At 36.1% G+C, this 16,394-nt stretch overlaps 1 protein-coding gene across 1 annotated transcript in view; it reads left to right on the forward strand.

Annotated features, from left to right (window-relative positions):
• The window catches only part of LOC150093977 (mitochondrial import receptor subunit TOM40 homolog 1-like), a 142,176-nt gene that overhangs the window by 112,123 nt on the left and 13,659 nt on the right, over nucleotides 1–16,394 (forward strand). Inside the window, exon 6 of the mRNA XM_090412762.1 lies at nucleotides 2,907–3,003. Coding sequence (XP_090268888.1) covers nucleotides 2,907–3,003 — 97 coding nt within the window. The remainder of the gene's footprint in view (nucleotides 1–2,906; nucleotides 3,004–16,394) is intronic.

Genomic DNA, 16,394 nt, shown 5'->3' on the forward strand with positions numbered 1-16,394 from the left:
GAATTGTTTCACGTGCACTACTATTTTGTTATTGAAATAGAATTGTCAGTTAACGTACAGCTTGTAATTTTCATTTCTTTGCTTTCCTGATTGTACCCTGATGAAGCCGACAGCACAAGCCGGCGAAACTAGTTGGTAATTAAATTAGTTATTCACCTACACTTGACCAATATCTAAATAATAGTTTATTTTCATTTGCAGAAAGTTCATAGTGACAACATTTCAAAGACAAATAATAAGTCTCTTTCTTGCCATCTTGGCATCAAACACCTGTTTTCTATCCTTTCCTTACCCATTCTATTTAAGTGGCCATATCATCTTAGATTAGCTCTGCTTACACATTTTTGAATGCTAATACTGTCAGGTTCTGTTCTAGTATCTTCATTTCTAATATGGTTCTGCCATTGATGCCATCTGTTCACCCCTAATTCTCTAACAACCCTCATATCTGTGGTCTCAATTCTTTAATCAAGTGCTTTATTTCTAACCCAACTTTAAGATCTATAATTTAAAACTGGTTTGAACATTCTTGTATATTGCTAGTTTGGTGTTTTGGCTAATTTCTTTCTTATTCCATGTAAATTTATTCAGCTGGCTACCCACCATACTAGCTTTGCTCATTCTGTTGTCTATTTCCAGATTTAACTTGCCATCTTCACTAAAAACTGTGTCTAAATAGCTGAAATATTTTATTTGTTATGTAGGCTCTCCATTCAGAATACAATTGATGTGTTCAGTGTTTCTGCCTATTTTATTATTATTATTATTAGCAGATCCCATGGAGTCAAGAGACTCGTCGCAGGAGGTCTCCCCTCTTACAGCTCCTGATACCTTGACTTAAATGCTTTCGCTGTCTCTGTAGTCACCACCCTCTCAGGCAATCCATTCCAATCATCCAACATTCTCCTTGCAAAAAAATCTACTCTTCACTGCTTTTCCCCCCCACCCTCTCCATATGAATAACCAGGGATGGCTGTTCATTCTTCTCCTGTATCCAGACATTCTATGAAAAATCTCATTCACATAAATCTAGCAATTACTAAGTTATGCGTTTTGATCATGTCTCCCCTTTTCCTTCTATTCACTAAGCTCTGTAATTTGCATTCTCTCAATCTGTCTACATTCCAGAAACTGCCTGTCAATCATCTCTGAATCCTCTCCAACAGCTCATTGTTCTTTTTAAAACCAGGTGACCAAATCTATGCACAGTAATCCATATAGGGCCTGATCAAAGTCTTGTACAATGGACTCATAATATTTTTACTTTACATGTTAGTGTATTCCGTATCATTCCCATAATCTGCTGGTCATCCTCACAATTTTAGCAAAATGTCCATGAAATTTCAAGTCCCTCCACCATTGTCTCTAGATCTTTCATCTCTTCCACCTCCTCAAAAATTCCCCACCAATCCTATACTCTCTCTCATTCCACCTTTGCTTCCCAAAATTTAAAACCTTGCATTTTATGTTAAACTGACACCCCCCCCCCCCCCCCCACACACACACGCGCCCATTCAGACAGTCTATTTAGGTTTGCTTGCAAAACTACAACATCTGCTCTACTTCTCTTAACACTCCCCAATTTTGCATCATCTGCAGAAGACAACTGTATATCACCATTTAGTCCATTCCACTGTCATTTACATACAAAATGAACAACAATGGCTACAAAATAGACCTCTGCGGCACACCACTAGTGATTTTGCTCTTCTGGGATATCACTACCCATACACTCTCCTTAGAGACAACTTAGCCACATACCTCCCTGGCTGAATTTATCAATGTTTTCTTTAGAGTTTGCAACTGGACTCCAAGGTTTGGCTCTTGTTTTTAAACTGCTTCAGATTTTCTTCAAGAATGTTTGTATAATCAAGTGGACAGTTTACCTCTTAAAACTGCTAGACTTTAATTGTTTTTCAAACTCTCTTGCATACTGTTATTTTTAATGTAATATCTATTTCTCTCCTGCTTAGTGCTATATAATGGTCACTTCCAGTTTGAAATCCTCTGTATGTGTCTTCTCTCCACGTGTGCATATCTTTGTGTTGGAACATGATGTGCATGGTAGACTAATTTGGAGGAAAATTGTTGAAAGGAGATTAATAATATAAACTTAATCGTGTAGTGCTGTCATAGTAGCCTGAACACCCCTTGCGAGTACATATCAGGAAACTAACCAGTTTACATAAAGCGCATTTTCTAAAACAAATGAACAACATTTTTTATATCAATTTATTTTTCCAAACAAGATTTTCTATATCAATTCAGTTCACAAATACCAATTTTATAAATAAAATTTCTACCAAAAAATTGAAACTAGCATGTCATATATATTGAAAACTTTGTAGAGAAGACACAGCCCACTGTGAACTTGTTAAAGGCTTACTTACCAAGTCAGCCTTTGCTGTTTCATCATTTGGGGGAGAGCATCAGAAACATCCCTCTGAAATCTGATTTTGTTCAGAAGAGCAGTTTATTCAATCAATAATCATCTCTTATTAACTCAATTCACTCTCTTCATATCCCAGAGATGTCCTGTTCTATTTTCTTATATTTACCTCCCATTAACTTTGAATTTTATCATTCCACATAACATGCCAACTGACCATAAATTTTATTTTACATGCATGTGCTCTTCTGATAGCTTTAGTTTCTTTGTTGTTCACAAAAAAGGATAAGCACATTTTCTGTTCTTAAACAGAGAATTAAACTTCTCTGTGTGTATAATACTAATAGTCTTTCTTATTTGACAGATTAATAAGGACACATGGGAACGTCATAATCCTTGGCTTAACTTTGAATATAATAAAACACATATTTGCTTAAATGATGATTAAACATCTGCTTCTTTCTGCGTGTGCACGTGTGTATGTAATATATATATATATATCTTTGTTTATTTTTAGGTAGGAGTGGAAGCTGAAACTAATTTTAGGGTGGGCGAGAGTGTCTGTTCAATTGGTTACCAAATAGATTTGCCGAAAGCTAATTTAGTATTTAGAGGTAAGAATAGTATATGTGATATTTGACTGCTGTATTTGTTCAAAATAGATTTTTTACATTTTTAAAATTCATTGTTTTTGACATTTTCATGTACAAAAAATATCAGTATTTCACATTCTTGTCCTCTCCATGTGAATCACCTGTTCATGGTGGAGTGGACCTCCTTGTGATGGTATTGGTCATTTTCATTCTTATTCTTTTTCTATGCTTTTCTTCCCATATTCTTTGCTCTATTTTCCTGAGTTTTTTACTATCCTGTCTTCCAGATCACCATCACTGCCAGAAAGAGGGATCATGGTAGTCTTGCACTACTCTCTGCTTTTGGAAGATGGGCAGTCCTGTATAGTCCAGTCAGGATCAGTCAATTAGTGGGCTTCCCTACAAAGATCAAAGGTGTTGCAGCAAGTTTTCTTCCTTGTGGTCTGAGGACAGGGCTCAAGGCTTGCTTTTAGATTTGTATAGTGTCCAGGGTAGCCCTGACATCCTACTCCCAAATTCAATCATTGCAGCTGGAGAGTGGGCATCCATTTGTCTCTCTTTGTTGGGTTGGGAGCTGTGGCACCAAAATAAACTCTTCCTGAGAAAGAACACTTACTCATCCTATTGTTCAGAAACTATATTATCAACAACAAAAAACATCAGAAGTAGCAATAAATACATTACTGTTCTTAATCTTGCACTCAACATGTGAATGACCAGTTGGGAAAATGTCACCCTTCATCCACAAGGGTTGGCAGGATCTCCAAAATCTGTAAAGAAGCTGTGTTTAGGAGATATTCTTATTGAAACAGCTAGAGTAGTACAATCAGAAAAATTACTCCATGCAACATTTGTCTTTAGAATATTCATTGCAGTTACTCCCTACAAAATTTTTAAATTTTCTAGAGGCATAATATCCTAGTTGGGACCTCCTTGGTGTTTTGGATGAAGAGACGTGCTCTGAACTCAAGGAGTCACAACCATGAGAAGAATCCCAGTATGTAGTGATTGGGCATCTTGGTCTCAGCAACAAACCAATTAGGAATTATACACATGTTAACACAAGAATATTTTAATATGTGCCAAATATTTCAGTCCGAAACTAACAGATTATATTCAGTGGCTACATGGGAACAGTTTTTAACAAGGTGGAATACCAACAATTGATCATTCAAAAGTAGAATGAGCCACGTGATGTTACATTGCTAAGCATTAAAGAGAGGAAAAATTTCATCAGAGTGATGACTAAATTATAGGTATTAATTCACAATTTCATATAATAATCTTAATTTATAAATAACATTAGACTAATGTAGGAATTAAAAGTCTCAATTAAAAAAATTTTTTTTTAAATTAATGTGTTATCCGGATTAAACTTTCCCATATTTTTGATAAGGATATACAGTCATTTCGATTCAAGTTAGAGTGTTGAAGTAAGGCCTCAGCACTTTTTGAATAGGCGTTCGAATTTATAGTGACATCTGCGTAGGTGAGTCTTGGACTAGAGGATGTTGTGGCTAGTCTCTATCCCATACTGAGCCAATCCAGACTTATCGGAGATGTTGTGCAGAATGTATGATTGATGTTCTTGAATTTCTTTTTTTTTTCTATAGAGTGTCTTGTTTGTCCAAAGTAGGACAGATTGCAGCTACAAAGAACTTGGTACACACTAGGCAGGGACATAGTTGGGCATTTATCTTTAGAGGAAGGGAAATAGGTGGATATTTTGTTAATAGGTATATAAGGTAGCTGTTAAATCATATTTCTTCAGAATTCTTGAAACTGGTTCTGAAATCCCAGAAATATATGGAATTGGAACTCGACGTATTGATTCCTTGTTGTTCTGGATTGGATTGTAGGAATCGAACAGATGTTGTGTACTTTTTTTTTGGAGAAGCCATTTAATTTCATTTGATAGTTGAAAGTTTTTTCTGCAATTCATGAGGAGTTGAACAATTAGTTCTAGCTCATCGGATTAAACATTTTATGATTCTTGTTTTTTGATAATGATGATGAGCAGATTGTTTGAGAATATAATGTCCAGTGAAAGCGGGTTTTCTGTAAACTGTTGTTCTTAGAATACCTGAGGGTGAACGGAAGAGGAGGATGTCTAAAAAGGATAACTAGTTGTCTTTTTCAATCTACATGGTAAACATAATACGAGGATGAAAGGAATGTAAGGAATCTCTGTTATGAGGCCACACTGAAAAGATGTCGTCTATATATCTCACCCAGAAGGATGGTTGAGGGAATATAAATGAAAACCGGACATGTAGATGATCCAAATAAAAGTTCACTAGAGCAGGTGAAAGTGGACTTCCCATGGCCGTTCCTTCTACTTGGTTGTAGAATTTGTTTTGACACAAGATGCACTCTGGATATTTCTTGTGTCAAAACAAATTCTACAACCAAGTAGAAGGAACGGCCATGGGAAGTCCACTTTGACCTGCTCTAGTGAACTTTTATTTGGATCATCTAGAACGGCGCTTCCCAAACTGTGGGCCGCATCCCCCTTGGGGACCATATGTTTTGTTGAGGGGGGGGCAGCGAAATAATGAAAACAAATTTAAAATGTTTTAAGACTAAGTAGATTTTTTTTATTTTAAAAGAAACATATTTAGCTTTTATTATTTATTATTTCTTTTTTGTTATTTTTTATATTTTAATGGAAAAATTCACACATTGGTGTTGGTTTACAAACTTTGCTTCCACCGTATTTCGGCGCTTAATGAATATTAATAAATATTGCCTATTCATATGTTTCATTTCAAAGCAGTGGTTAATTGTATTTACTTCGAATGCTCTCCAGGGAAGCTCCAAATCTTCCTGTCCCTTTCATCATGCGTTCGTAATCAGGGACTGTTGATATTGAGTTTATATACATATCAAAACTCGTTTTATATTATCACTGTCATCCAAGCTAGTTTTCTGTTACCAATAAAAGTTTTGCATATACTTCACACATGAAAAAAACTTAAACAAGTTCATGTGGGGAGATAGTAACTTGCTTGCAGTGGTAAACAACACGCCCTCCCTAACAGCCACTATACTGCAGAGGCAATAAAAACAAGTACTTTTATTATGCCAGTGAATAAGGTATGAGGAGTCTGTGTAATATATTTCTCAACAAATAGTGCAATTAGAGACAACTTGGATAAAAACACACTAATTAATGAATCACATGTCCCCTTATACAGAAACTATGCTGTGTAGACTGAAACAAAACCATATGTTGCATGGTCAAACACAGTATCTAACTAAAAACTATTGTTATTAATTAGATGTGTGTGAGTTCAATTTCCCCCAGGCAGCAATAAAATTCAACCGAACATGTTAAAATTCGTAAAAGTGTTAAAACTAAGTAATATATATATATATATATATATATATAATGAATGTTATGGCAGTTTCACATATGGAATTTGCTTGAAGAGAGTTATCATTTCAACTCAATTGTCAGCTATGCTTTTATCTTTGGGTTGCACGATCTTTTGTTAATACCGCACCAATCTTATGCACGTTTTAATAACCTGCCTTTGCTGTCTGTTTCGTGCTAGGCTTAATTACCGTAAAGGGAGAAAAGTCACAAAAGAGAAAAAAATGCTCCTGGTCCTGGGGAATTTATTCAGGTAATATTCACTAATTTCATGTTATCAGTCTGTGGTGTGCCAGTATCGGTAAGTGGCGATATTATTTGATATATTCTATGTTAAAAAATTTAACCCTGAGATGGATAAGTGGCTGATAAAAAAAAAAAAAAATATAAAATATTCCCACAAACAATCAGAAGAAGCAGAACCAGACTCAAAAAAAAGGACAGTATTTCATGTTTTACCAGAACAGCCCGCATCGTCTTCAGAACCAAACGGTAAGAGGCAAAAAATGCAATATATGCATTTGATTTTTGCAATATTCGCTGTGTATGTTTTGTATTGAATATAAATACAATAAATATTATAATAATATATCTCTATTACGATTTTTTTTTCGATGGGGATTTGTGAAATATTTTAATTTTTGCATAGGGGGTCCTGACATCCAGAAGTTTGGGAAGCACTGATCTAGAAGACTTCATGTTTTCATCTATATTCCCTCAATCATCCTTTTGGGTGAGATATATAGATGACATCTTTTCAGTGTGGCCTCATAACAGAGATTCCTTATCTTACTTTTCCAGAATCAATTCCTTTCATCCTCATATTATTTTGAAAGTTTATTTTTCACTTGGTTAGACTATAATAAATTTAGTTTAATCCTTTATCCAAGTGTGAGCAAACAAAATTTGCACCTGAAAATATCTTCAGGACTGAATGTGGTGTTGTACTACCTTACCGGGGTAGGTAGTGCAACTCGTAACAAAGGTGGAGCAAGCTACCCACACTCCTATCCCAGTATCTCCCACCTTCTCATGATGCAAAACACATATCCTTGCAGATATATATAATGTTATGCATTAAGCGATTGGCCACTACCCAGACTAGTTTCGACCTTTATTGAGGTCTCTTCAGTGGGAGCCAGGCCCAGAGTTGGAGATACCAGGCAGAAGCAATAGCGATGTCATCTTTACCTATAGGAGTTGCCAAAAAGTGTGCCACCTTTTTTATTAAATTACTCCGGATTTAGAGAAAGATGTTGAAAGTTTATTTTTCACTTGGTTAGACTAATAAATTTAGTTTAATCCATTATCCAAGTGTGAGCAAACAAAGTTTGTGCCTGAAAATATCTTCAGGACTGAATATGGTGTTGTACTACCTTACGGGGTAGGTAGTGCAACTCGTAGCAAAGGTAGAGCAAGCTACCCACACTACTATCCCAGTATCTCCCATTTTGCATCATGGGAGATACTGGGATAGGAGTGTGGGTAGCTTGCTCCACCTTTGCTACGAGTTGCCTGGTGTTGTACTACCCACCCCGGTAAGGTAGTACAACACCATATTCAGTCCTGAAGATATTTTCAGGCACAAACTTTGTTTGCTCACACTTGAATAAAGGATTAAACTAAATTTATTATTATCCTCATATTATGTTTGCCATGTAGATTGAAAAAGACAACGTGTCTAAATCAATCCTTTTTAGACATCCTCCTCATCTGTTCACCCTCAGGTATTCTAACAACAGTTTACAGAAAACCTATTTTCACTGGACGTTATATTCTGAAACAATCTGTTCATCATCCTTATCAAAAAACAGGAATCATTAAAATGTTTAATCTGACGAGCTAGAACTTATTGTTCAACTCCTCATGAATTACAGAAAGCACTTTCAACAACTATCAAACATCACATGAAATTAAATGGCTTATCCGAAAAAAGCACACAACATCTGTTCGATTCCTACAATCCAATCCAGAACAACAAAGAATCAATATGTCGCGTTCCAATTCCATATATTTCAGAACTAGTTTCAAGAATTCTGAAGAAATAAGATTTAATAGCCACTTATATACATAACAACGTTGTTTTCGCCAGGGAACCAGGGCGAACAGCGAAAAGTCAGCTACTGGAACAAATCTGAAAACAAACCCCAACTCAACATCACCAGAGTTAAAGATCGGTACTATCAACATAAGAAGCCTGAATGGCAAAGAAATGGAGCTACCTAAGGAATTAGATAAGTACCAGATCCACATAATCGGGGTGACTGAAACAAAAAAGACCAAAACTGGTGAGATCTTTCTGAGCAATAAATACAAAATGTTATATTCAGGCAATGACAATCAAGGAAAAAAAGGAGTGGCCATAGTATTCAACACAAAATATGAGGCTAATCTTCTTGAATGGCAGTCAGTCTCAAGTAGAGTGTAGAGTAATGTGGGCAAATATGAGAATGGGGAACTGGACAATGAGACTTATTTGTGCCTATGGTCCCACAGAAGGTTCTACTAAGGTAGAAGTGGAGGAATTTTTTGACGCTTTAGAAAAAGCAACTGACACAATGAAAAAGGAAAAGTTGGTCCTTGTTGGGGATCTAAATAGCAGAGTAGGAAATGATTGCGAAACATATAAAAATATTTTGGGAAAATTTGGAGAAAAGAGCAAAGCTAATAATAATGGCAAATATCTGTTGGATTTCTGCTCAGGACATGCACTGGTTATTACTAACACCATGTTCCAACATAAAAATGTGCACAAATTCACATGGAGAGAAGAGGCTAGGAATAAAAGTCTCATTGACTATGTTATTGTTGATAGTGATGTTTTCTCCCTGGTGCAGGACACCAGAGTGTACAGAGGATTTGAAACTGGAAGTGATCACTATTTAGTCTTGAGCAGGATAAAATTGAATTTCATATTGAAAAGAATAACATGTAAGAAAGTTTTAAAGCGAATAAAAGTTGAGCAGCTCTCAGATGTGAACTGTAGACTAAAATACAGAAAGAACTCCCTGGTGGACACAGGAAGTTAAAGAGGCAGTGAAGGAAAAGAAGAAAGTATATCAAAAGTTCCTGGCAAATAAGTCAGCTTTTACTCTTACAGAATACAGAGACAAATGTAAGAAAGCTAAACAGTGTGTAAAACTAGCTAAACAAAAGTCATGGGAGGACTTTGGCAAGAATATAGAAAATAAATATCAAGAAGGTGGCAAAATATTCTGGAGGTTGTTGAAGAAGCTTAGGAATGGAGGAAAGAGTGCTGTAAAAGGAGTTAGAGATGATAAAGGTGACATGAAAACAGAAGAAAGAGATATCCTTGAAGTATGGAGTAATTACTTTGAAAAACTGCTAAATGAAACATGCAGTCAGGAATACATATCCATACTTGAAGTAGAAAAAGCCATCAAAGGCTTGAAATGTGGAAAGGCAGCAGGAGTAGATGATATTTGACCAGAAATGCTGAAGTATGGTGGTATAAAAGTCTTACAGTGGCTGTACTGCATAGTTCAGAAAGCCTGGACTGAGGGACGAATTCCCGATGATTGGAGTAGAGCTCTCATAGTACCCATATATAAAAAGGGAAATAAAACTGAATGTGAGAATTACAGAGGTATTTCCCTACTGAGTGTTCCTGGCAAGATCTATGCAAGTATATTTGAGAAACGGTTGAGAAGAATTGTGGAAGAAAAGCTTGGTGAAGAACAAGCTGGATTCAGGCCAAATAGAGGCTGTCAGGTCAGATCTTCACTTTACGACAAATAGTCGAGAAAGCATGGGAATATAACAAAGATCTGTATTTAAGTTTTGTCGATTTGGAAAAGGCATATGACAAGGTGCCAAGAGAGAAGCTATTCAATACGCTGCAGTATATGGTGTCAATGGTGCATTATATCAAGCAATACTTAGTCTTTATTTGAGTTGTAAGTCAGCAGTTAGAATTGAAGGAAGTACATGAAGATGGCTTAATGTTAAATCTGGTGTGAGATAAGGATGTCCATTATCCCCTCTGTTATTCATGATCTATATGGATCACATTATGAAAGAAAGTGGTATTAAACCTGATATCAAAATTGGAGATGTTAATGTCAGCTCTTTGCTTTATGCGGATGATGTTGTACTTCTAAATAAATTCGCTACAAGTCTGCAAGATTCTCTGACTAAATTGAATAGCTGTTGTAATAGATATGGTATGAAGGTCAGCAATAAAAATACAAAGGCAATGAAAATAGGCAGAATCATTGAAAATGTCAACTGTGTTGTGAATGGAGAACCTGTGGAACAAGTAAAACATTTCAGTTACTTAGGCACGATTTTTATTGAAGAAGGTAAATTAAATATAGAAATAGACAACAGAATCAGCAAAGCTGGTATGGTGGGAAGTCAATTGAATAAATTCATATGGAATAAGAGAGAAATTAGTCGGAACGCTAAATTAGCTGTATACAAGACAGTGTTCAAACCAGTTTTAACTTATGGATCTGAGAGCTGGGTCAGAAGTAAAACACTTGACCAAAGACTGCAGATATGAGAGTCCTGAGAAAGATTAGAGGCATGAACAGATGGCATCAATGGCAATATCAAACTAAAAACGAGTATATTAGGAAAGAACTAGACATTGTCAGCATCCAGGAATGCATTAGCAGAGCTAATCTCAAGTAGTATGGTCACTTAAACAGAATGGGCGAGGAAAGATTTGCAAAGCAAGTGTTCTCTGCCAGGTTGGCAGGAAAACGACCCAGAGGAAGACCAAGATATAGGTGGATTGATACCGTACAAAGTGCCTTAGACGATAAAAATATAAGATCTGATAATGTTGGAGTCTTGACAAGTAACAGACTGATTTGGAGGAAAATTCTAAATAGGAAGTTAGTAATGATGTAAATTTTTCATGTAGTTCTATCCTATCCTGTACACCCCTTTAGGGTACATATCAGTAATTTGATGGTGACTTTTTATTGCGTGAAGAGAACTCTGTGAGTCTAAATATATTAGCAACTTGTTAGCAATGAAAGCTTTATTGAATAGAGCTCAGATCTAAAATTGGTACACTGTAGTGAGATTTGTGCAGATATAATATTGACTGGAAAGATGGCAGAAAATCTGACTAGGTTTTCTGATTTTGAATTGATCATGTGGACACACACACACAAAATCAGAGTATTCATTTCTGTGAGCTTCAAAGAGCTGCTGGTAGACCAAAAAGGAGTGGAAAAATTTTAGCAGCTTGTTGAAAGAGAAGCTACATGGTGGGACTGTGCTTAGTAGTGTATGGAATATATTGTCTGCCACAATCTCAAGAGATTTTATCCACAAACCAAGGGGTTTTATGGCAGACTGATGAGTATTGTATGGATTCGCCGATAGTAGATAATAAACAGTTAGCAAAGGAGTAGTCTGACAGGGATTTTATTTTTGTTGTATACAACAGAGACAGCTATTGACATTGTAGCAACAAAGCCCTTGATGTATAGATTCAGAATAGGCATTGTGCAAGATGCTCTACTTGCAATTCTGATGGCTTGATGGTGAACAGAGTCTGGCCATCACAGTGCATTCTCTTTGGCAGAAGCGTAGACTTGGGACTCATTAGTCAAGTTTTGACCCTATCAATGCCCTTTACAAACAAAACAAAGCAAAGAACATCTGTCAGCATGTCCTAAAAGGTGGAACACAGAATGCATAAAATCTTTACAGCACTTGTATCATAACTGATACATGTGAGGGAGGAAATTGAGTTTGCTATCAAATGTCAGTCCCAAAAACTTGGCTAATGGAGCAACTGGGATTAATGATCGTCCTAGTCAGAGTTCTGGGTCAGGATGAAGACCATATATGGATCAGAAGTGCACACAGATTGTCTTCTGCTGTGAAAATCTGAATCTATTAGCGAGTACTATTTTGAGAGGTGGCTTAGTACAGCTGTCTTTCTATGACCCTTATAATACATGAATAATCAAATTGACCTTGACTGCAAAAAGTGTGACACTTAAAACTGAACCATGTGGGACTCCCACCTCCTGGTTACGTGATTGGGAGAGATCAGTTCTCACTCGGATCTGGAAGATTCGGTTAGAATATTTTCGAAAGCCAGATTATGTTCTGGAAAACAGGTTGTTTCTCCCCAGAAACTATAAAATGCAAGGGTTAACCATTTTTTCCAGAATCTTACACAAGCAGCTGGTCAGAGCAGTTGGATGATAGTTATTTGGGAATTCTAGATCCTTCTCTGGCTTAGGAAAGATAATTTTAATTGGCTTTTATCAGGTATCCAGAAATATGTTCTCACAGAAAGTTCAGTTGTAAAGATCCAACAGTTCATCCATGAACGATGATGACAGATGCTGGACAACAACAGTTGGACTTGGACAGCATTTAAGCAAAGCAGCTTTCATGTTTTTTTTTAGTGAATGGCCTGTTGTATTCTTCTGTTCCATTCAAAGAAATGTTTTGTTGTTCGTTGTTTATCTGGGTTTTTTTTTTTTTTTTTTTTTTTTTTTTTTTTTTTTTTTTTTTTTTTTTTGAGCAAGGAACTTGAGATTGGGACTGTGGGAAGATAAGAAGATGCTATTAATGTTTTAGCAAAAATCTCCTCTAGTGTGTTGGATCAGAAATGGTGCAATCGTTGTGCTCAAGGATAGAGTCAGTGGGTGATATATCTGCCCTTCATTATTCAGATTTTGTTCCAGACTTCTTTAATGTTGACTGTTCTGGTTATGGTGGATGCATATTGGATCCAGGATTCCTTTAGACTCTGACAACAGATATGTTTCTTGAGCTCAGGCATGTAATAATGGGGGTTGTTATTATGGGGTATGTTCAAAAAATACCCAAAACTTTCTTCTGAACTTCTATGATTGCTATGCAATCATCACTGCACCAACTGATAAAGGAAGAGTGGAAACTGACTAGATATTTTAGGATTGCAGTTGTGGCAATTTAATTTTATGCACTGTCATATGATTCACTGCATCACTGATGGAAGAAGAGCTGACCATTGCAGAATCAAATCTTGCAAATGATGGGAAGGTGAGTCAGTCAGTTTGCTCGTCCATGCAGGAAGGTGGATATCACAGGAAAGTGATCACTTACAATAAATTCTTGTCAGTTTCCTACTGGAAGAGTGGGAAAAGGAAGAGTGAGCAGATAGTTAAGTCTATAGCAGTGAATGTTCAGGTAAAACATATGAAAGAAAGTGTTACATCCTGTCTTTAGGTAGGGAGAGAGTACTGTTGTTGAGCATAGGCTCAACAGCTATTTTTCAACAGATGTTTTTCAAGCACTACTCCACAGAGTGTTGTGTCCATTTAAATTATCCATTAAAACTAAGTAGTAGTAGCAGCAAAACGACATCATCAAGGTCATTTTGAGAGATACTCATATCTGTGGCAGGAGGAACATAGATGCAGCATACTGCTAATAAAATTCTGAACTGAGCCAGACAGCAGCTGCTTCTATGTTTGTACTGAATGAGACTTGCTGGAAGGGGGGGGGGATATGATTGACTACAAGGATGGCAACTGCTCATGGGCAGATCCATCCCCAGTTCTATCCTTACAAATGATGGTAGTATTTTGTAATGTTTGAATGTCTCTTCGCTTTAGATATTTCTTGCATGCAGGGGCATACGAGTGCATACTAGTTTATACTTCTGCAAGAGGGCCTTAATGTCATCACTACTTTAATGGAATCCATGACATTATAGGAATTTTTAGGAAAAATTATAGGTGTTGTAGGAATTTTTGATTTTTTTTTTTTTAAATAGAGAACTGAGGTATCCGTTATTTCCTTTTCATCATGAAAAATATCCAAGACATCGTCATACTGTACTTCTTTTACGGCACTAGATACATGAATACCGTCAGCCCAGTTGGCCAAGTGGTTAGCATATCCACCATCCAACCAACAGGTCAACATGTTGCAGATTTGAATCTCACTGTGAGTATGGATGTTTGTCTTTTGGTGGAAGATGAATTTCATTATCTAAGTGTGAGACCACTGTTCCACTTACCGTATTTGCCGGCATACAAGACACACTTTTTTTTGTTTGAAAATAGGTCTGAAAAACAGGGTGAGTCATATGTCAATACTAAGTTTTTTATTACTTTCATATCTGGAAATTTTCTCTGTTCGGAGTTATACAATTTCTTTCTTGCTTCCTTGCGGTGTGTGAGAGCATTCCAGTTATGGATAGATAACATTTGGTCTTGGTGCTCTGTTGAAGAAGCCTGCCCTGCTACTATGGGATCAGTTTCGTTCTCACAGAACAGAAGTTAAAAATAAACTCAAGGAATCAAAAACTCAGTTAGCTGTAATTCCAGGAGGTCTAACTAGTCAGCTTCAACCTTTAGATATCTGTATTAATAAACCATTTAAGGGATTTACGAAGGAGAAGTGGAACACTGCATCCAGAAGACTGCTGGATGCAGTCTTCAGATTTTGAGGTTACACGATCAGGAAGAAGCCTAGAATTTCGCAAGTTTGTGAGTGGGTCAAAGCTACATGGGATGATGTGAAAACTGAGACAGTGGTTAAATTATTTAAGAAGTGTGGCATTAGTAATGCACTGGATGATACAGAGGACAATTTGTTGTATGGAGACTCAGATTCTGATTTAGAAGAGGTTTCAAGTGTCTCTTCATTTAGTTCTGGAGATGAATTTCTGGGTTTTGATGAAGAAGATTAAAAGGTGGACACTCTTGCCTAGTTAGATTAGGTAATTGTTGAAAGTAGACCTACTTATTACTTTATATTTGAAATACTGTAGATTCATTATAATATTCAGTGATAAAGTTTTTTTCCTAAAAAAAGTGTACAAAAAAGGGGGTGCGTCTTATATGCTGGCAAATATGGTACTGGAGGCTTTAAAAAATTCCATATTTAATCTCTAAAGCTGGATTTCCAAATTTTGTAAAAAAAAAATCATTAAACCACCTACAGTATGAATATACTACAGGTTAATGTATAAATCTTGCATGGGTGTGGCCAACACAAAAAAAAATAAAATAAAAAAAATATCTTCAGGGGGAACAATGATATTCATATCTGAAGACCCCTATCTATTAGAAGGTCTCAAAGCATCTATTTGACTCTCTGTGATGCACACACTCTTTTTTATTACTGGATTTTCATGTAGTGGGACTATCGCAGCAGAGTGTCCATACCAACTGGTTTCCTTCACTCACTCAAAGGAGATGGAAAGCAAGTTACAACATCATTCAGGGATGTTATAATTATTTGAAAGAAGCATCAACGTATGGATTTGGATCACTATTGACAGTTTTTTTTTTTTTTTTTTTACAGCTGTCTTCTCAGCACAAGAGAATTGGCACTTGTCTTAATCCAGATTTATTGCCACTTTTGTGGTATATTGCCTCTTTGCAAAGTGATAAACGACGCATTGCTCTAAGTTTTAATTCTCATAATCTTTACTGTCACATTGGATACAGATAGCAGAGTCATGACAGGCAGTTTTTGTATGAAAATTTCTGACATTTGAAGCACTGTCAGAGCTTTACTAGACAGCTGATATATACTGCATTTGACAGATGTTGGTTTGTTGAATTCTAATCTTCAGAGACACCTGTGACATTATAATTAGGAATTATAGACACGTTAACACAAGAATATTTTAATATTTGCCAAATATTTCAGTCTGAAACTAACAGACTATCTTCAGTGGCTACATAGGAACAGTTTTTAACAAGGTGGAATACCAACAATCGATCATTCAAAAGTAGAATGAGCTGCATGATGTTACATTGCTAAGCATTAAAGAGAGGAAAAATTTCATCAGGAGTGATGACTAAATTATAGGTATTAATTCACAATTTCATATAATAATCTTAATTTATAAATAACATTAGACTAATGTAGGAATTAAAAGTCTCAATTAAAAAAAATTTTTTTTTTAAATTAATGTGTTATCCGGATTAAACTTTCCCATATTTTTGATAAGAATATACAGTCATTTCGATTCAAGTTAGAGTGTTGAAGTAAGGCCTCAGCACTTTTTGAATAGGCGTTCGAATTTATAGTGACA

This window comes from Typopeltis vanoorti, chromosome 23 (genome assembly GCF_054136105.1).
Source record: "Typopeltis vanoorti isolate ZY-2024b chromosome 23, IOZ_Tvanoo_1.0, whole genome shotgun sequence".
NCBI classification, from domain to species: Eukaryota; Metazoa; Arthropoda; class Arachnida; order Uropygi; family Thelyphonidae; genus Typopeltis; species Typopeltis vanoorti.